Source organism: Penicillium diatomitis, assembly GCF_028827545.1.
Source record: "Penicillium diatomitis strain IBT 30728 chromosome Unknown utg000012l_segment0_segment0, whole genome shotgun sequence".
NCBI lineage: Eukaryota > Fungi > Ascomycota > Eurotiomycetes > Eurotiales > Aspergillaceae > Penicillium > Penicillium diatomitis.
The window spans coordinates 1,049,620-1,069,139 of NW_026623184.1; the positions used below are offsets into that span (position 1 = coordinate 1,049,620).

The window sequence follows — 19,520 nt, forward strand, 5'->3', positions numbered from 1 at the left end:
CTAGTCCGTTCTCGGGCGGGAATTGTTGATGCTCTGGTGCCCTGCTCCGTTGTCGAAAGTATCCTCTAGGTACCAACTCATCAGTATCCCAGAGATGGCTATTGTCACGAACGAAAGATATCCGCGAGCGGCGACGCAGAAGGACGACCGGGATGAACCTGCGAGTCGGACGGGATCGACCAAGCCGTCAGCCAAGCGGCTGCCACCCACGAACGACTCCACGCAACTTTATTTTCCACCTGCGCCGCTTCGCATCCCCATGGAAAGAGACAAACCTCGGTGACGAGGTGTTCTTCGCCTGCCCATCTGTCCCATTGGATTCATTTGAGCCAATACACCTCATGTGAGCACCTGGCCCGATCGGCAAATTTCGGGCTTGAACCTCGGCAGGCGTTCTTCAAAAGACAAATGGCCTCGGTTTACCGACCACAATTGAAGTCAACTGGACAGTTGATCCAGTTGCTAGAAAGACCTTGAGCCTCCCGTAGGGAGGTCTGCCCTCTGGATTAGTTGCTTGGAACATCTGATTTCCACTTCTACTTATCTCGTGGGTCTTGGTAGTGCATGTGCCTGCAGAGTTGTCCAGTTGTTCCCGATTCTCTCTCGAATTGGGCAGGTCGATCACTGGTGGGCCCGGTTCGGCGTGATGGAACGTCCGGCTCGGTGGACCCCCATCTGACATCATCGCCAGAACATACCGACTCAACACGATGGGTGTCGATGCAGAGATGTCTCGAGGAAGAGAAACTTCTTTTGTCCATCATCTGATAGACTTCACAAACGAACCCAAACCTCATCATAATGATCTGATAGAAAGCCTTTGACTTACGTTTTGCATTCTTCAAAACTTGTCGGATTCCCTATCGAATCGCCCATCCAACCCTGCGACGATCTCCCGGCAAACGATGCCCTCAGTAGCGCCCGCTGCTGGACGGGCGAGTCCCCCGCCGGACGACCAAATTGAATCCCAAGATTGGCCAACGGAGCTCAAAGACGCATCCTCGCCTCGTAGTAGTGGAGAGCGCATGCATTTCAAAGGGGATGGATTGAACACCGGCGTGCGGGTGATGGGTACGTGAGATTCAAAGATCTTCAGATCCTTTCCTCTTGTATTCGATATGCAAGCTGGAGCGCTAATTGCAGTCATGCACACAGGAGATGGTCGCTTGAAAATTCGCATCAACCAGCACAAGCCCCATATTGCAGGCCTGTTGAACTTGCATCGCCCGTCCAAGACACATCGGACGGCCGAGGGCGAAGCCGAACGTGTCGACGAGACCTCCCAGAAACTGAACGAAGATGCCGATGATTTCCCACTCCATCTGAACATTGTCATTCAAGTAGTCGGATCTAGAGGCGACGTCCAACCGTTCGTCGCCCTGGGAAAGGAACTTCAAAAACACGGGCATCGGGTACGCCTAGCGACACATCTTGCGTTCCGCGAATTCGTGCTGGATGGCGGTCTGGAATTCTTCAACATCGGAGGCGATCCAGCCGAGTTGATGGCATTCATGGTCAAAAACTCGGGTCTACTCCCCAACATGAGCACAATCCGCAGCGGTGCGATTCAGAAACGTCGCCGAGAAATGAGAGACATTGTGGACGGATGTTGGAGGTCGTGCTTCGAAATGGGAGATGGCACCAACCTTCATCAGATTAAGGAGGACTTGTGGAGTGAGGAGGAAGACTATCGTCAGCGTCCGTTCGTGGCCGATGTCATTATTGCGAACCCACCCAGTCTGGCTCATATCCATTGTGCGCAGAAACTGGGAATTCCATTGCATATCATCTTTACGTGGGTATTGGTCTCTGGTCAATGCGATCGCCAGATAAACCGCACTGGTACTGACTTCTGCACATTTTCCAGCATGCCCTGGTCGCCCACACAAGCTTTCCCCCATCCTTTGGCAGTCATCCAACAGCAGGACTGTAAGCCTTCAGTCGCCAATTTTGTCTCCTATGCGATCGTAGACATGATGATCTGGGAAGGTTTGGGGGATATTGTCAACAAATATCGACGGACGGTTCTTACGCTTGGTTCCTTGGATGCCATCACGGCTCCGAGTATCCTCCACAAACTACGGGTTCCTTGCTCATACCTCTGGTACAGCTGCCCCTGGGGAATCACCACTGAAATTTACATTGAAATTTCACGCTAACGGAAAAGTTCAGGTCACCAGCTATCTTGCCCAAGCCGGAAGACTGGGGTGATAATATTGATGTCTGTGGATTCAGCTTTCTTCCGTCCAAACCTGACTACGACCCGCCAAAAGAGATTACAGAATTCTTGAACAAAGGACCCATGCCGATCTATGTTGGGTTTGGCTCTATTGTGGTTGACGATCAGAAAAAGCTCACGGAAACTGTATATGAGGCTGTCAAAAAGTCTGGGCAACGGGCCATCATCTCCAAGGGCTGGGGTAATGTCGGCGTTGATAGCGTAGAGGTGCCCGATAACATCCTCGTGATTGGAAGTTGTCCTCACGACTGGTTATTCCGACAAGTCTCATGTGTAATTCACCATGGTGGAGCCGGTACGACTGCCGCTGGACTTGCCCTTGGATGTCCAACGATCATTGTCCCTTTCTTTGGCGACCAGCAGTTCTGGGGCGATATTGTCGCTCGGAACGGTGCAGGTCCCTCGCCTATTCCCCACAAGCAGCTTACCGTGGACGGTCTATCTGACGCTATAAGGTTTGCTTTGAAGGACTCCACGCGCGAAAAGGCAATGGAAATCGCCAAGAAGATGGAAGGTGAATCTGGGGTGCGGGACGGCGTGCGCAGCTTCCATCGCCAGCTGGATCTGCGATCGCTGCGATGCGCAATTTGTCCATCGCGGCCAGCTGTGTGGCACTTGAAGCATACCACAGTCGGGTTGAGTGCTTTTGCTGCTGCGATTTTGGTGGAGACGGGCAAGGTCGACCCGGAGAATCTCGTGTTGTAAGTTTCTTCATTGATCTGTGCAAGCAGGTTTCTTCGACTGAACGCATTTTCTAGAAACCGCCCCAAAGAATACGATACCTATCGTGACCCGGTCGGCCCGATCAGCGCGAGTGCACAAGTCCTGTTTGGAGCCATTGCGCACTTCGTAGGTGGCATCGCTGATGCGCCTGCTGACATGGTCAATGATTTGGCTGTGGCACGCCAAGCTCTGATCAACAATTCCGGACGAACTGATCTCGACCATGAATGGCGACGCCACAGGTCCCGCAGCAGACCACGATCAACCGGGGCGAGTCATAAATCACGGAAGAGTCATGATCGTCGGAAAAGCCACGGGACTGAGGCCAGCGATGAGACTCGAAATGGTGATGAAGCTCATACAGCTGATGATAGCGAAAGAGACACTGGCAGACGATCAAGCGAAGCACATAACCGATCCAGTGAACCACCTCGACCAAGCACCTCAAATAACACTGTCGAACACAAGCCAATGCAACCCAATGGAGACGCGCATGGCGACGATGACAGCGAGTCTTCCACTGATGACAGCGACCTACCTGACTCACTCGACGTGGAGCCAAACCTGGATCTGGCAAGAGAATGCACCAATGAACTTCACAAGACGACGACCGTGGCATCCGAATATCAACCCTCCAGATCGCACAATATCATGTATGAAATTGCAAGCTTTGGGGGCAAAATGTCATTGAAATTTGTCAATCTGCTTATTTGGCTACCAACGGATTTGACCATCAGTCTGTCTAAGGGATTTCATAATGCACCCAAATTATGGCATGATCCAATGGTCAGGTCAACTCCTAAGGTCGATGACATTCAGAGCGGCTTCAGAGCAGCCGGCCAGGTAAGCCAAACTTGGAAGTCAACCGAGATGACACAGTCCAACAAGATACTCACAAATACACAGGAATTGTTCCACGGATTCTATGACGGAGTTACCGGCCTGGTGACTCAACCGCGACACGGTTACAAGCAAAAAGGCACAAAGGGAATGATCAAAGGTATCGGAAAGGGCCTCGGAGGAGTTTTCTGCAAGCCACCAGCAGGTATGAGCGAAACTTTCCACCCCATCATCTCAACTAGTACTCAAGACGAAGTCTTGCTCATACGACTAACATCCAAACTCTCAGGCCTATGGGGAATTACGGGATATCCTCTCATGGGAGTCCGCCGACGAATCCTAGCCGCGCTTGGTCGCTCCAGCGAAGGCCAGATTGTCCTATCCCGCATTGCGCAAGGCCACGAGGAAATGTATGCCTCATCACCTCATGAGCGGGCCGAAGTCGTGAAGAAATGGTCCGTGATTGAAGGGTCTTTGACCTCAACGCAGAGCCGCAGACATAAAGATACTGGATTCCGTCGACACTTTCACCACCACCATAACCACTATCGTGGTCCGTCTAGTATGTCTCATGCTGTTACGACTTCCACTTGATTCTGTATTTTTGATGGGTTTTGTTTTTCTTTTTTTTTTTTTTCAAATGTATACCCTCGGTTTTGTTGTTCATGTTTTGCATTCTCGTTATACGCATTCCTGAGTTTGATGTTCGAGCGGGGCTGCGGGATGATCTTAAAGGCTATTGTTGTATGAATGTTTAGCTTTCACTTGTGTATATTAGCATTGCGGAAATAAAGGTCGCGAGTCTCTCCCAATCGGAAACTAAACCAGGCCTCCATCCTGTCGCCATAAGTCTCGCCGGCCTTGTATATTCATCTCACCTACGTACAAGATACCATATGCTCACTCGAGAGTCGACAGCCATCTCTACTTTTAGTATCAGCGATACCCCCGCTGCCTTATAAGTACGCCCAACGGAACATCATCCTCATCATAAAACTCTGCCTCCTCATCCACGCCAAAGTCCCCAAGCCGCTCCCCCTCTGCATTTCTCCACGACTCCTCCCCTTCCTCCGGCTGATCACCATACAAAGGCTTCGCCCCGTCTCGCTCGTCAGGATCACTCTCGCCCTTAACTCCACCCCGTTGCTGCTTATATCGCTCGTGGAAGCGTTTGCGCTTTTGGAGTTGAGAAAAGGGTCTACGCCTGTTGGCATCTTCGGCTTGGCGCCGGCGGAACGCTTCGACTTGCTCTTGTGCTGAGGTGTATGATTGTAGTAGGGCTGAGTCATCTTCGGCTTGAGGCTTGGCGGGGAGAGGGATGCGATCGGGATCGGGGGGTGGCCATGTTACGCCGGGGTCTGGGGGAGGCGGATGTTAGGAATATTTCGAAATTGGGGGAGGGGGAGTTGGTGGTGAGATGCAGTGGTTAATGATTTACCTTCAAAGTCGTTGACTTCGTACTCCCAGCCATTCTTTCGATCTGGTGTAGCTGCGAGCGGCCAAAACCAACTGAGGACCTGTTACTGGGGTCAGCATCATTGGGGATAGGAAGGATAATCTTGACAGGTGTTGGAGATTGACTGACGTTGGCACTGCCTCCCATCCCATTTCTAATATTGGACCAGATGCCAATATCATACGGGAATTCTTGTTTCCTGATGGCTACCTTTCTCCCACCTGGTCCCTCGAGGTAACCTCCCAACACTCGAGCACGACGGACAAGAGTCTCATGTCTCTCGATTTCCCAGGACTCAATGGTTGTTGTATTGAACATGAGAGACCAGAGACTTCGCACGAGTAGGATCAACAGAGCGAAGACTGTCAAGCTGTTTACCACGAAGAGGACAAAGAGGTGGATCAGTTGTCCGATTGATGGACCGAGGTACTAAGCAGAACGTTAGTGAGGGGTCGACGATCGAGTGAGGTTGTCGTCAGATCGAAAGCTCACGCTGGGCAGGTCTCTACTCTTCCAGACTGCATATACTCGTTCCCAAAGCGAGGTCTCGAGGTAAGTCATGCCGACCACTGCGTAGAACAGAAAGCGGATGAAGTGAGGGAATGTAAAGTGCGAGACGCAATTTGACGTCCATGGACAATGATGGTCCATCTTTGGTATGCATCTGTATTTCATCAGTCCTGTTTTCATTCCACAATGGACAGGAGAATTGGGGGCTACTCATAAGCATAGAACTTACCTCTTGCACGTCTTACAGTGGTGAGCACGGGGAGGCTTGACTGCTTCGCATCTACGACACCATCTTTGCCGAATGGTCGCCGGGTCTTGATCCGATTGTTTCGAGACACATGTCTTGACATTTAATGGCAGACGTCCAGGGTCTACAAAGCAGGCACGAAAGTAACAGATCCAGATGCAAAAAGCAAAAATATTGATCTTCCAGAACTCGTCTTTGTGGAATGGTACCGCTTCGAAATGCTGGAAGAAGTATTGGGATGTGTATGCCAGGAAACTGATCAGAAAGCTGACAGCAGGTATCGCCAATTGCGATATTGAGAAGTCATCCTTCAACATCCTGAGACCCAGCGACCTGGCGCTTATGTGGTCATAGAAGGTTAAGGGTGTGTTGTTCTTTTTGCTGGCCGGAGACTGGAGAGCTCAGATAGCCTCCCGTAGCCGTTGATGCATGCTGTCCATCCATGGGCCCGTCCACCTGGCACCTGCACCGGGCGATGGGGAGATGAGTAATCAGCCTGGCGCCGGCCCCGGACCCATGACCGTATTCGTTTACGGATGGACAAGCACACAAGTGATGCCTTAAAGCCTGAGGCTAACGTCTGTATATGGCCCGACTCGTCCAACGTGACTGGCCGGAATCACCTACTATCCGTCTCCACATTGGCAGCAACAGCTTGAACGAGACGTCATTGCCAATTCCACAGCAAGACGAAGGGGGCCTGATTTTAAACGGGAAGGGGCATTGCGCGAAGCAATTCACGCCAGAAGAGGCAATGACGGGCGTGCAGAGTTGCAGATTCCCGCGATGCCAATAGAGGCTCTCCCGCAAGCCACGGTTCGAGCCATTGGCTCCACCTCGGTCATCTCTGATCCATGCTCCGTCGTGAAGGAGCTGCTAGACAATGCATTGGATGCCGCCGCATCCTCCGTGTCGGTGGAGATTTCGCAGGATACAGTGGACACCATCCAAGTCAAAGACAACGGTCATGGTGTGCATGTCGAGGATCATGCCTTTGTTTGCAAGCACGCCTTTACAAGCAAGATCTCGACGATCGACGATCTGAAAAATGTTGGTGGGAAGACTCTAGGATTTCGAGGTGAAGCTCTTGCGAGCATTGCTGAGATGGCGGGTTCGGTCATCTTCACAACTCGTACCGCCTCGAATATGGTGGGCTTTCAGCTGGAATATGGGAGGAATGGGGAAATTATCAAGTAAGGCTCCGGATGCTTCCACTTGTAACCGGATGGAATTCTCATGTTTCCTTTCGGCCAGGTCTCAAAGGATTGCACACCCAGTCGGAAGCACAGTGCGTATCCGGCATTTCTTGAAAAATATTCCAGTCCGAAGACAGGCCACGTTGAAAGGCAGTGCGAGATGTCTCGGCAGGATCAAAAGGCTTCTTCAAGACTACTCAATGGCGCAGCCCTCCAAGCGGTTCTCCGTGAAGGTGATGAATGCTAAGAAAGAAAGCCTCAACTGGTCTTTTGTACCTGCTTCAAGTCCGTCAATTCTGGATGCGGCTACCAAAGTCATTGGGCTTGATGCCGCCGCTTGTTGCACAACGCAGGTAGCCTCGACTACATCAGAGATACCCGGAACGGACAGCCCTGCTCAGAGCCCATATAAAGTCGTGGCTTTTCTTCCAAACGTTGATGCCGGTAAGTTTCAGCAAACTAAACAGAATCCCTTTTATTCTAATCGCTATCTACAGATCCATCAAAAATCAACGGCAAAGGCCAATTCATCAGCATAGACGGTCGACCGCTCTCCTCAGCAAGGGGACTGGGACACGATCTTGTCAAGTCGTTCAAGTCTTGTATTCGTGTGGCTTGGTTGGAACGTGGCGCTCCCAAGTCTGTCAATGACCCCTTTATGTGTCTCCAAATCAGTTGTCCGCAGGGAAGCTACGACGTGAACGTCGAGCCTGGCAAGGACGATGTGCTTCTAGAAGATCGCGAGATCTTATTTGATCTCTTTGAAGAGATACTTACCTCTCATTATGGGGCGCTGCCAAAGTCTGCAACAAAAAACAAGCCTGAAAAGTCAACAGATACATCGTCTCGTGAGCAAGTAACGGGATTCTCTCTACTGATGGCCCGAAGACCCCTTCCCTCTACGGGAAAAGACGTGGACGAAACTCACAATATCCAAACTTCGATCCGCTCTCCCGCTGTTGCACGGCAGCCTTTGGCGTCTATTGGTCTGCTTTCGCCAGAGATCACACCGCGCGATCAGCGGCAACGAAGAGCCCTCGACACGACTGTTGTAACTAGCTCTCCAGATGCGCGCTCATCTGAACCCCGGGTTGCTTTAAGTGCCGACTCCGCCACTTTACAAGAGAACCATGAGGTTTCTGAGCGCTTTTTGCATAGGGCAATTCGACCCGGTCTGTTGGGGAATTTTGAAAGAGGTGCAACAAACGCCACTACCGGGGCTTCGCGAAGTCAAACAGACGGACCACGCGGCCAATCGAGACTCACTCCAGTGAGTCCACTGAGGCCCCGTCAGTGCTCGCCCCCGGGTCAAGGAATGGAGCGCAACCCTCAACACGGAAACAGTGCCAGAAAGGCGGCGCGCGCAAGGGACAGAGAGCGTTATGGTAATGGTGCTCTCGATACATGGTTCCAGCGTCTCACTCAAAGTTCCATCAATACTAGCTCGTCAGAGACCCAGAACCAGCCCGATGCTGCCGAGCCTTCCCTTTCTGCACTTGCTGAAGCAAGATTTAACCCCCCGTCCGACCCCCTGGTCACGTCCAATATCTCAGGTGAGAGTCATCACTCCAGGACGAGAGGTCCGCCCAGTGAAGCTCCCGGGACTTCCGTGGAATCATCACCCGACCAAGCAGCGACAGAAACGGGTCAAGCTCAGACACGGCCTATAGATAGTGGTCGCGGGTATCCTGTTCTCGAAAACTGGGCTGCCAGTGTTCACGAAGGTTTCGTGTCTGCACGTTCTCTCGATTTGGAGCAAGCCCTTGACTTTGAGAGGCGGAAACGGGAAGTCAACAGAAAAGTCCGAACTCACTCCACGCGACCCAACCCGTCAATAAGAAAAGTCTCGCTGGTCCAAGCCGACGATTCGCAAAGTCTCGCCGCTGGAGAATCACATCCAACAAGAGGCGCCGCTGTAGGGTTTCAAGCCATCACTCATCTAGCAGCTGATGATCCGAGAGCCTACCTCATCTCGCATCAGATGAATGACGGGCCAGCTCGACGAGCGAGAACGAGTAAGCTCCCCTTGGAGAATATTAGCGAGGAGGACAAGCTTTATGAAAAATCTGTTGTCGTCGAGACAGAGGTTTCGGAAGTGGCGAAAGCGTTTCATGACCTTGCCTCCAGTGATCAATATACTCGAAAAAAGGATGAGAACACTCAGCTGGTCTTCTCTGATACCGCTGATGCGACTGCCTTCCTGAGTGACAGACTGGTTGCGATCGTCAGTCGGAGATTTCAACACGAAGTCGGCTCTAGTCCATTTGAGTTGCGCAACGAAATTCAAGCAGCCTTGACAAATCACGAGAAACGCCTAGAGGCAACTGAGGCCGGCCTTGTATGAGCTAGGCTGAGATTTCTTACACTGGATTAAGGAATGTCACTCTCGTGATCAAATAATTGCAGAATACCCCATAATGTTCAGCACAGGATTTGAGCTTCTTCTAGCTGCTTTCCTATCTCACTTTAATCGATCGGGCGACCCAAACTTTTCTGTCGCTTTTAATCTATTGGATTGACAGTAGTTAGGTTATCTGGCGATTCTTATAGCCTGAGATCCTTAGGCTGTCCTGAAGAATATTCATGAGTCTTTCCTATTTCTTGAAAACTGCATGATTTATAAACAATTCATCGATTCTCCCGTCAGGCCTGACGAGAAACCCCTAAATACAATCGGCATGAGCATCGAGAAATGCAAGCTCTCACACACCGCTGCGAATATACAAGTCATCCTCAGGAATAGCCTGCCCGATCTTTCGTCGACGGCCGTCCTCGCCCGCATCAGAGTCCGAAACCTCAGAGCCATGACCCAATTGTAACATGTTCCTACTGTCTCGCTTCTCCTGGACGTAGGAACGACGGCCCCCAATCATAGTATCGATGGAAAGAGATGGTATACTTGACGCTGTGGACGGGGTCCGAAACGTCGCCGGGCGTACTGTTGTGCCGCTATCATCTGCAGGTGTTGCAGGTGAAATTGGCGATGAATGGGTGGTTATGGGAGTGACCACGGGAGTATCCGATTGTACGTTATAAGGCGTGGCGAGTTCGATGGGAGAAGAGTCTTCAGGTAATTAGTGTTTGTTGAAGTGATTTTTTTGGCACCTTCAAACCATCACATACCTTGCAATTCATGTACAGCTCCCCCACCCGATTCCACGGTGCGAGGAGATACCGAAGTAAGAAACGAGCCCTGAATCGACGAAGGCGCGGTGATTTCAGTCCGCCGTCCAGTGGATACTGATTGCGGTCCGGGACGCGGAGACGTCGGGCCTGCCCCGTACATCAAGTGGCTGACTTCAGTGCTGTCCGCTTCTCTAGGTCCATTTGTTTTACAGAAGGATGGAGGAAGGCTGTCTTCTCGTTGTTGTTGACGACGGCTCCAGAACCATAGGCCAAAAGCTATCGCTCCGATTACCAGCAGACCGAGCAGTATACCGAGTACTGCTGCTGCCCATTTGGGGAAATGGCGATCAGACTGCTCGGACGTTTTATTTGCCTGTGTTCCGTCGGCGACTCCGTATGGCCAGTAGTCTCGAATTGTCTTGGAGTATGGTTTGGAGAAGATGGTTGCCAATGTTGAATTGTTCCACGTCTCTGGGGCTGTTTTGGTTGCGCCGCCAGAAGAGCTGGAGTTCAAGTGTTAGTTTGAGCGCTTGGGATGTTTCGTGTTTGATTTTTAAATGGTGTTACCGACCTGCCGCCAATTTTTGCTGTAATTTTGCTAGGGACCTTATATTCGCTCCATCGTGTCGGGTCGTATTTATCCTGGAATTCTAGAGTGTTAAGATTGAAGGTCCCAATAACACCTCCCTCCAAACACTCGGTAGCACCATTGCGAACTCCTCCTAGTGTCATCATCTGGTCTGGGTAGATCTTGAGACAACGATGACCACTTCGGCCATGGCTATTTGTCCCGTTATAGACCTTGATCCATTGGAAAGACGGCAAAGACAAGACGTAAACATCGTCCGAAGGTATGCTACTGAGATCAATGCCGTCATAGCCCCCATAGATGTAGATGTTGTGTGACGAGTCATCCGGTGCACTAGCCAAGACGGAGCAAAACTGGGTCAATTGAGGTGGTATATTACCTGTGGTATTTTGCAGGAACCACGTCTGGGTTTTGACATCGAAAATAGGAAGAGTCTTCATGAATGACGGACTGACTTTTTGCGACGTCTCAGTCTGGGACGTGTTCAATCCAGTATTCGGATAGAACTGAGCGGGATTCACAACACCACCAATCGCCACGAGCACGCCAGAGTCCGATACAGGGACCCAGACCAGCTCTGCATTGGCTCGTCCGGGTACCTCAGCCGGTAGACTTTGATTCCTCCATGCGGCATCTCCCATCTTGGACATATCGACCGTGATCATCGTGTTGGCAGTCATGTTTGCATTAAGCTGATCGTACGTGATTGATCCCCAATTGGAGTCACGCATGCCACTGAAGTAGAAACCAAGATTCTCACTAGGCGCGGACACACCAGCCCCATTGGTGATATACCTGGTGACATTGGAAGACAGCTTCTCCGAATGCCATCCGGGTCCCCAATTGTTCCTGTATGCGCCATACTGATATCCCTCGAAGGACAAGATTTGGTCCGCAGGAGGCTGATCACTGCTGTTGGTGAGACGGGGCATACCGCTGGATATGGAGAAAACCGTGAGTGACAGCCCCACGTCGATAGTTGAACTGGGCGAAGTCCCACTCACCCATATAAGTAGAATTCATTCTGGTTCGAGAACATCACTCCGTCGATGTAATTGGGAGCCAAGTTATTGGCTGTTCCACCTGCAATTGTCTCATTGTTGAGAACGGCCAAAAAGTCCGAACTCGTGTTGAAGGGAGTGGAGAGATTGAGGGAATATATGAAGCCCTGGAAGTTGCCTATTGATATGGGTATCATGATCCAAGATCAGTCTAGACTCTGGATTTGATTTGGGAGTGTTCCAACACGTTTGATCCTGATCTTGTGGGCTTACCATCGTTGGCATAATTCACGCAGCCGTCCGCGAATCCTCTATATGACTCGTTGAGCATGAGGGCTTGACTAAGTTCTGCAAGTGTGATGTGCGAAAGCTGTCTTACTGTTGCATCCATAGATATCCCCCATCTAGGTATATTGAATCTCGGAGAACATTCGCTGCACTCAATTAGTATCCAGTTTCGATGAGATATCTTCGAACGCTCGGGGAAATAGTGTTGCCGACTCCAATTTCCTTGTACATACCGCGCACGCCCTGCCAGTTGCACATGGAAACGTTGACCTGTTTTTGCCAGGTGGAGCAGGCCCCCAATGCATGATCCACGAGAATCGCCCATATTGTCACAGTAGCCAGAGCTGAGGCTATCATGATGCAGATATCTGAACGGTGAAATGACTTGAAAAGATGTGAGGTGTCCAAGAAATTTTCTCGCGTGGCGAAAATTCACATCTCGGCGAAGAGCTGCACCCCCTGCTTTCAACACCTAGTGACTGCGTCTTTCGACAACCCAGGTCAACTTGCTCAACTCATAATCTCGAATGAAACATTTTGCAGTCAATCGCAATTCGAGTCACGCCGGTCAACTCGACCACCACTCGGAAGACAGAAGATGGAAGCCGAACCGGGGGTTGGCAGACGGCTTTGTCCACGTGGGAGCGGAGGCGTCGACTTCTTTGTTTCTCCCTCTGCCAAACCCATCCACCACCGACTCTCTCCGCGGCGCATTTGATGGCATCGCCTCCACCTAGACAATGAATCCCTGTCATGATGGCGATATTTCCAGCCTAAAACCTATTCGCGGTTACATTGGAGGCGTGAGGCGTCCTCATATGGCAAAGATGGAAAATAAGAAATGCAACCGGGCACAGCTCAGCTCATGGATATGCATAGTTCTTTCATGTTTCTACCAGGGCCTTTCGGGACTTGGCCAATTATGTTCACGTCACTTGGCCTACTCGAGTCAACGTGGTAAGCCAAGCTCAAAGCGAAATATCAATTCGGGGATCGTTGCCAGAGTTGGCTGTTATTGACTTTGTGGACCCCAAAACGCAGCGCTGCAAAGGACGAAAATGAACGAGAGGAAACTTCACACTGAGCTCTTCGACTCTTTTTCAACTATTTTTCTAATTCATTCTTCCATCCGACCATCTGAAGTTCTCCGGTCATCGTGCTCTCTGTCAATACTCACAATTCCAGTGCGAAGGGTCGTTCCGCGATGAAGCTCCTTACTACTTGCCTCTCGCTGTGTGCGACCATTGCGATTGCAGCAACACAGTCGCCAGGCCCAGCACTGACGCCTTCGTCTTCATTGACAGCCCTCGGGGAGGTCACTTTGCCGGCTGTCACCCCTCGAGCTCTCAAGGCAGCGGCCACGCCTATACCGGGCGGCTGCGGTATCACAATCACCGAAGAGGTCACGATCGAGATTCACGAAACCATCACCTGCACCGAAACAGTCATATCGACGCAGACTGTGTCCAATGCCACAACTGTGACAGTCAGCTTGCCAGGGTCTGTCGTGACTACCACTTTGCCCGGACTTAATGTGACTGGTCATGTTTCCACCGTTGTGTCTACAGTTGCCGGACCTACTGTGACGATAGGGCCATCAACTGTCACGTCGACCGTAAAGGGGCCCACGGTCACCTTATCCGGCTCCACCGTCACGCTTCGAGGATCAACCATCGCTGGTCCCGGAAAAACAATCACTCTCACGGGCAATGTGAGCACTATCACCACAACGTTGCCAGGCGTCACTAAGACCGGTCCTGTGTCAACAATCACCGTGACCTCCAGTGTGACTCGCTTGAATGGAACTTGCACTGCCCCCACGAGCACGGTCTCAAGCTCTACTGCATTTCAAGCGATAAGCACAACCTCCAGCACGTCCAGGGAGTCAACCTCAATCCAGCATGGAGTGTCCACCACAACGACAAGCTCAAGCCTCACTGCCAAGTCGTTTACGATTACGCCTTCAGCCTCGGTGACAAAAACTACATCTTCAACAACAGCATCCGTGAGAACTCACACAACCACTGTCACCTCGACAATTGTGGTTCCAGGATCGACAGTGACTACAATTATCACTGGTCCTTCATCTACGACCAGTATGCCTCATACGTCCACGTCCACCATATCAGTTGGTTTGCCTGTCACATCTACAAGCACTCGCTTGGTCAGCTCAATTATCACAACTACATCGACCCTGCATACCACGAACATTCCACCCACCTCTGAAACCACTAGCCGCACCTCCATGTTCAGAGGAAGTACATCGACAAGCTATCTTTCTGTGAGCACTACAGCCGCGAATATATCTACCACCCATTCTTCTGCAGTCTCAGTATCGGGTTTGTTCAACCATTGTTCCCAGTAACTGAATTTCGCTGATCGACTTAGGGACAACGACAATTCTTGCTGTCACTTCACGAGAAACTACTACATTGACTAAGCAAACTTCGGCGTATCAGAGCACTCGGATAACCACGGATGCCGCCTCGATATCCGTCTGCTCAACTTTGACTATCAACCCGACATACAGCCCACCTGCTGCTCTCCCCAGGAATTACACATGGGGCTGTCCTCCAGGGTTCTTGTGCAAGCCTTCCCGCACTGGCGAGCGTCAGGACTGTACCATTGAGGCTGGTCTTCCTGCTGAAAATTACACATGTTCGCCTTCAGAGTGTGTGATTGCACCGCCGTTAGTACACCAGAGGACAACGGATGGCAATCAGACCTATACTTACAGCGAGGATTATTACAATCTCGACCCTGAAAATTTCGGCTTGAACTACCACTTTAAGGTAGAACAATCTTCCCAGACTCCGCAGGCGTCTGTCTCTAGTACCGGAAGGTACACGTTCATTCCTCCGGCACAATGGGGTCCTAAACCCATCGCCGGAGGAGGCTCGGGGGGTTTGGGAGGCTCAGGCGGATCAGGAGCCTCGGGGAGCACAGGAGGCACAGGTGGTGCCAGCGAAAATATTCCCCCTCTTTGCTACAATCCGTGCAATGATGCTGCTCTTGAACCGCAGTCGATTGGGAAGGTACCAGAGCTCTGCAAAACTGGCTCAGCATTCTCCGTGGATCTTGCCAATTGTCAGTCATGCATCAGTCACTGGGCCTCGACTCCATCTGACGTGTACTCGAAGACACTGCTGCCTTCATTTTCCCAATGGCTTAATTTCTGCGACGACATGACCATTACATCCGTCAGTAGTACTGTACCGCCAACAGTTGCTATCACCACGAGCGAGAAAGTCCCGACCACCAATGTGGCAGCGACATCCGAGTCTACTCCAGCTGCACCTGTTTCTACGTCTCCAGCACCTGTCTCCGCACCTCAGGTTACCTCGGCCGTAGCTACAACCAGTAGTCAAGCTACTTCGGCGATGCCAGTTGGGACAAAGCCGGCTGAGACAAAAGCGAACAGTGTCACCCAAGCAAAAGGCGGGCATGACATGACCACTCATGTCCCAGAGGCATATACATCAGCCATCAGCTTTCCATCAAGCTCGACCGGGGCACCTGCTTTAGTTCCACCGCAACCCGGCTCGAGTCCTTTGGCTATTGATGTCAATAGCAATATGCCCTCGAAGGGGTCTTCGATTCTATCAGAGTCGAATGCCCACACTGAGACCTCTGCGGGAGGCGCAGGCCAGTCCCTTACACCAGACCCTTCTGCCATTGGCTCTCCCCCTGGGACGGTCTTCAGCAAAGGCAAAGATCCGACATCTGGCACGGGCATTTCGCACTCAACAACTGGTCGAACTCACGTGGGTAGCAGCGTTGATTCCACCGATGCGGGTAATCAGACAATCGCAACACCAACAACAAATAGTGTGGGCGTCACAGACTCGGGCGCAAGCTCGAGAGGCTCTGTCAACCAGACTCAAGTGGCAAAAACGTCCAGCACCTTCGATAGCTCGATGAGTCGAGAGAGCTGGAGTCGCACAACCTCTACTATCATTGGCGTTAGCAGCAACATCACCACTGCATCTCCGTCTACCAGTGGCGTTGCCTCCGCTACAGGTACGGCGGTATCTTCCCATATTCCCAACTTGGCCTCGGCCAAGGGTGAAGCCATCGGTACTACTGTTTTGAGTCTGATTTTGACTGTTCTCGTGTCTTTCCTTTAAAAACGTGAGGGTCCTCTTCTTTTGTTCGGTTTATGCACCGAAGATAGATAATCATTAAGTTAGTTGCACCATGCCACATAATCCAACAAGGTCCTCTGTGCCTAGATCATAAGACTCCGGTCCACTGTTGTTTGTGATAACCTTCCATTCTCTAACCAATTCTGTAGACTGAGGCATTGAGATCTGGTTCTTTCGGGCATCTTCGAGCTCATTCTCGCACCCTCGAAGAGACTGCTAAGATTCTGGAAATCATTCTGACTCATGGCTCCAGACAAGAACATGAACTACGAATCTCTCCCACGGGTCACATTCAAAATCAGCCTCGAAACAATCAATCCGCCATCCCCATCAGCCCCAATAAGTCAATCCGATCAATCATGCCCTTCAAAGTCCTCGTCTACGCTCATCGACTCCCGGCGGTCACTCCAGAGACTTTCAAACAGCGCTATGAAGCGCACATCCAGCTTTTCAAGCGCCTCGTCGGCGAGGCATTCCCAATTTCTCACCGGCGCATCTACATATCGCGCACTCTGATCGACGCACCACCTGATCATGATCCTTCTCACAACGCGACCACTCCGGCGACCGTGATTGTCGGCCAGCCATCTGACTACGACTACGATTGTCTGGCTGAGATGACCTTTGCGGATCAGGCTTCTTGGGAGGCCTGTGTGGCGAGGGTTCGTGCCCCGGAGATCAGTGCGCAGATTGCGGCTGATGAAGACCAGTTCTTTGATCGGTCGGAGACGGGGGTTGTTGTTGTCGGAGACGTCGTGGAGACTTGCAAGTGATTTTTGAGAGACCACGCATACTTGGGCTTGACGGGCATTAGTCAGTTGCGACGTGTGGTCTTGGTTGGACATTTTTGTTGTTAATGTTTGTATCTGAAGGGGTGGTGGAATGGGGATGTTTATAGAATGTGTTTATCTCGGTCCCCGTCGATTTAATGACACGCCCACAGGTCCACCTCAGCGGTCCAGCCCAGAGAAGATTATCATGACTCATCCATTCGCTTCCAACTTCCAAACTCTCGATACATTCGGAAGACCCAGAGTGCAGTGACTACTACTGCATTTACTAACGTCGGCTCATACATGCACTCTAACTATTAGTTATAACCCATGCCATTGCCCCAACCCGGCCCGGGCAGACTTCATCGTGTCCCTGATCAGCCAGTCAAAGGCTCAAGCGTGCGCAGGGGCTCTCGTAGCCGCATTTGCGCATGAGATGATGAACACCCTCCATCTTTTCGTGATCAATGTTCAAAACATCAACTATTCAACAGGTCTGATGGGAAGACTGAGATGATGTCCACCTATCCATCCATATCACTTTAGGCAAACGAGCGGAAAGCTCGGTCCAACCGTTAGACAACAATGACATCATCGCCGTGTCGATAACGAGTTTTGAAGCGATCCTGCCTGATCGCCAGACCATAAAATGCGCAATACCGGGGAGTCTTGTGCTTTGCTACCTCTCATGTTGTGAGATTCAAGTCACACTATCGAGCTCTGCGCTACCCATCTCATCGTCATGGCGGGGGCTCCAGCGTACTCGATGATGATCGATCCCCAACCTCAAATTGGGGCGCATCTTTCATCAGGCCCCAGTCTCAAGATGACCACCGGCGATATTGGTATTCTACGATCAACACTTCTTCCGTCCTTTGGACTCTATTCGGGCTTATCAGTCGCGACCTATCTCACAGCGCAGGCCACAGACCGTGCTGAGGGGAAAGACTGGCTATGGCCATCTGCTCAAGTCCTCAATGCCTGGCTGATGGCTGTTGGCCGTCCGATGTATGAACATGGCCTCACATTCTCTGATGCCTGGAAGGAACTCTCATGGTCGGAGAAGCTGCTTCTTGGAGGTGTGACGGTCTGGGGAACCCGATTGTTTGCGCGCATTGCAAGCCGCTCGCTGGCTCGCGGAAAGGATGATTCTCGGTACGACGCACCGAAGAAAGAGCCTGGTTTCTGGAGATCCGCGCTCTTTCAGATGTTCCTGCCGGAGGCAGCAGTCTTGAGTATTATTTCTTTGCCATTCACTGTGCCATTTGTCGCCAGTCGAACGACTCTCTCCCTGGGTGCTCAAACGCTCGACGCCATTCGGGCGCTGGGTGTCGGTCTTTTTAGCTCTGGCTTCGCGCTCGAGGTACTGGCCGATAGCCAAGTTGAGCGCCATCGCCAGGAACGAAGTGATCTGTGTCGTCATGGCGTTTGGAGTATTGTCCGCCATCCCAAGTTAGTCTCTTATTTTCCTTTGCCTTTCCCTTCACGATGTGTCCACGAAACCCCGAACAATGAACAGTACTGACAGTTCCATAGCTACTTGGGAGACACTTTGGTGCATCTATCGTTTTTGGTCCTGAACATCACGAACAAGTTTAACCCTCTTGTCCTTGTTGGACCTCTCACCAATTATCTCTTCCTTCGTTTCGTTGGCGGCGACAAGCAGACCGAGCAGAGCCAAGAGGAGCGATACCGAGAGAACGCACCCGAGAAGTACGAGCAGCTGTGTGCTTGGCGCAAGGAAAAGAACAGTTTCTGGCCTTCTCTACGAGAAATTACCAATCCATGGACTCTGGCAGTCCTTGGATGTGGATTCGTAGGTGTCGGTTTAGAAAGAGCTTTGCGCCAGTCGTTGGCTATATAACAAGACCAATTCTGTACATAAACTGCAAGAAATATGTGAGATTCTTCGAAACGGATCTCACAGAGACGCACCACAAGCCCAACGACTCACTGCTATCAACAGTACTATCGCGCAAGCACTGTTTCTAGCCACCACGGTATCATTAAAGCCATTCCAACTGATCCCACGTATCGGCGGCCCCAGAGTGGATCAGTGGACCTCGGCCCATCCGAGACGGGACAAGCGCCAGATCCCCTCGTGCTTCTCTTCTCGAGTATTCCATCTCCGAAGCCGAAACCTTATCGCGATCAGCCACGTACTGCACAAATCGTTGACTCACCCAATTCGCCAGAAACTGAAGGAATACAGAGTCAGGAAGAAGAGTCTTGGCGTGGAATTTGCATAATCCCCCACCAACCGCTGATTATCACACAGGCAGCCAGCCGGCCCTGACTCACCCTACAACCTTCCAGGCCTGAGTGCGCATTTGGCGAATTCCGCGGGCAGCATTGGAGAATCCCACCACGGAGAACAGCCTCGAGTC

At 51.4% G+C, this 19,520-nt stretch overlaps 8 protein-coding genes across 8 annotated transcripts; 6 read left to right on the forward strand and 2 right to left on the reverse strand.

Annotated features, from left to right (window-relative positions):
- Positions 1-94: 94 nt before the first annotated feature.
- Positions 95-283, forward strand: N7539_008270 (uncharacterized protein; the record flags this gene model as incomplete). Its single annotated transcript, XM_056937870.1, has 1 exon — positions 95-283. One exon carries the CDS (start codon positions 95-97, stop codon positions 281-283), a length of 189 nt encoding a protein of 62 aa, XP_056786962.1.
- Positions 284-905: 622 nt separating this feature from the next.
- On the forward strand, positions 906-4,396 carry N7539_008271 (putative UDP-glucose,sterol transferase; the record flags this gene model as incomplete). Its single annotated transcript, XM_056937871.1, has 4 exons — positions 906-1,071; positions 1,144-2,104; positions 2,173-2,940; positions 2,998-4,396. 4 exons carry the CDS (start codon positions 906-908, stop codon positions 4,394-4,396), a joined length of 3,294 nt encoding a protein of 1,097 aa, XP_056786963.1.
- A 342-nt stretch (positions 4,397-4,738) lies between these two features.
- On the reverse strand, positions 4,739-6,332 carry pfa4 (putative palmitoyltransferase with autoacylation activity Pfa4; the record flags this gene model as incomplete). Its single annotated transcript, XM_056937872.1, has 5 exons — positions 4,739-5,104; positions 5,257-5,319; positions 5,388-5,687; positions 5,751-5,922; positions 5,998-6,332. The coding sequence occupies 5 exons, from the start codon at positions 6,330-6,332 to the stop codon at positions 4,739-4,741; spliced, it is 1,236 nt and encodes a 411-aa protein (XP_056786964.1).
- Positions 6,333-6,801: 469 nt separating this feature from the next.
- N7539_008273 (putative DNA mismatch repair protein) lies at positions 6,802-9,555 on the forward strand (the record flags this gene model as incomplete). Its single annotated transcript, XM_056937873.1, has 3 exons — positions 6,802-7,208; positions 7,270-7,655; positions 7,709-9,555. The coding sequence occupies 3 exons, from the start codon at positions 6,802-6,804 to the stop codon at positions 9,553-9,555; spliced, it is 2,640 nt and encodes an 879-aa protein (XP_056786965.1).
- A 358-nt stretch (positions 9,556-9,913) lies between these two features.
- N7539_008274 (uncharacterized protein) lies at positions 9,914-12,572 on the reverse strand (the record flags this gene model as incomplete). The annotated part of the gene is made up of 6 exons (XM_056937874.1): positions 9,914-10,275; positions 10,335-10,840; positions 10,909-11,862; positions 11,931-12,105; positions 12,201-12,275; positions 12,449-12,572. The coding sequence occupies 6 exons, from the start codon at positions 12,570-12,572 to the stop codon at positions 9,914-9,916; spliced, it is 2,196 nt and encodes a 731-aa protein (XP_056786966.1).
- An 847-nt stretch (positions 12,573-13,419) lies between these two features.
- N7539_008275 (uncharacterized protein) lies at positions 13,420-16,342 on the forward strand (the record flags this gene model as incomplete). Its single annotated transcript, XM_056937875.1, has 3 exons — positions 13,420-13,926; positions 14,040-14,311; positions 14,677-16,342. The coding sequence occupies 3 exons, from the start codon at positions 13,420-13,422 to the stop codon at positions 16,340-16,342; spliced, it is 2,445 nt and encodes an 814-aa protein (XP_056786967.1).
- Positions 16,343-16,719: 377 nt separating this feature from the next.
- On the forward strand, positions 16,720-17,133 carry N7539_008276 (EthD domain-containing protein; the record flags this gene model as incomplete). Its single annotated transcript, XM_056937876.1, has 1 exon — positions 16,720-17,133. The coding sequence occupies one exon, from the start codon at positions 16,720-16,722 to the stop codon at positions 17,131-17,133; it is 414 nt and encodes a 137-aa protein (XP_056786968.1).
- Positions 17,134-17,875: 742 nt separating this feature from the next.
- On the forward strand, positions 17,876-19,455 carry N7539_008277 (DUF1295 domain protein; the record flags this gene model as incomplete). The annotated part of the gene is made up of 4 exons (XM_056937877.1): positions 17,876-18,585; positions 18,670-18,949; positions 19,100-19,346; positions 19,412-19,455. 4 exons carry the CDS (start codon positions 17,876-17,878, stop codon positions 19,453-19,455), a joined length of 1,281 nt encoding a protein of 426 aa, XP_056786969.1.
- Positions 19,456-19,520: the final 65 nt, after the last annotated feature.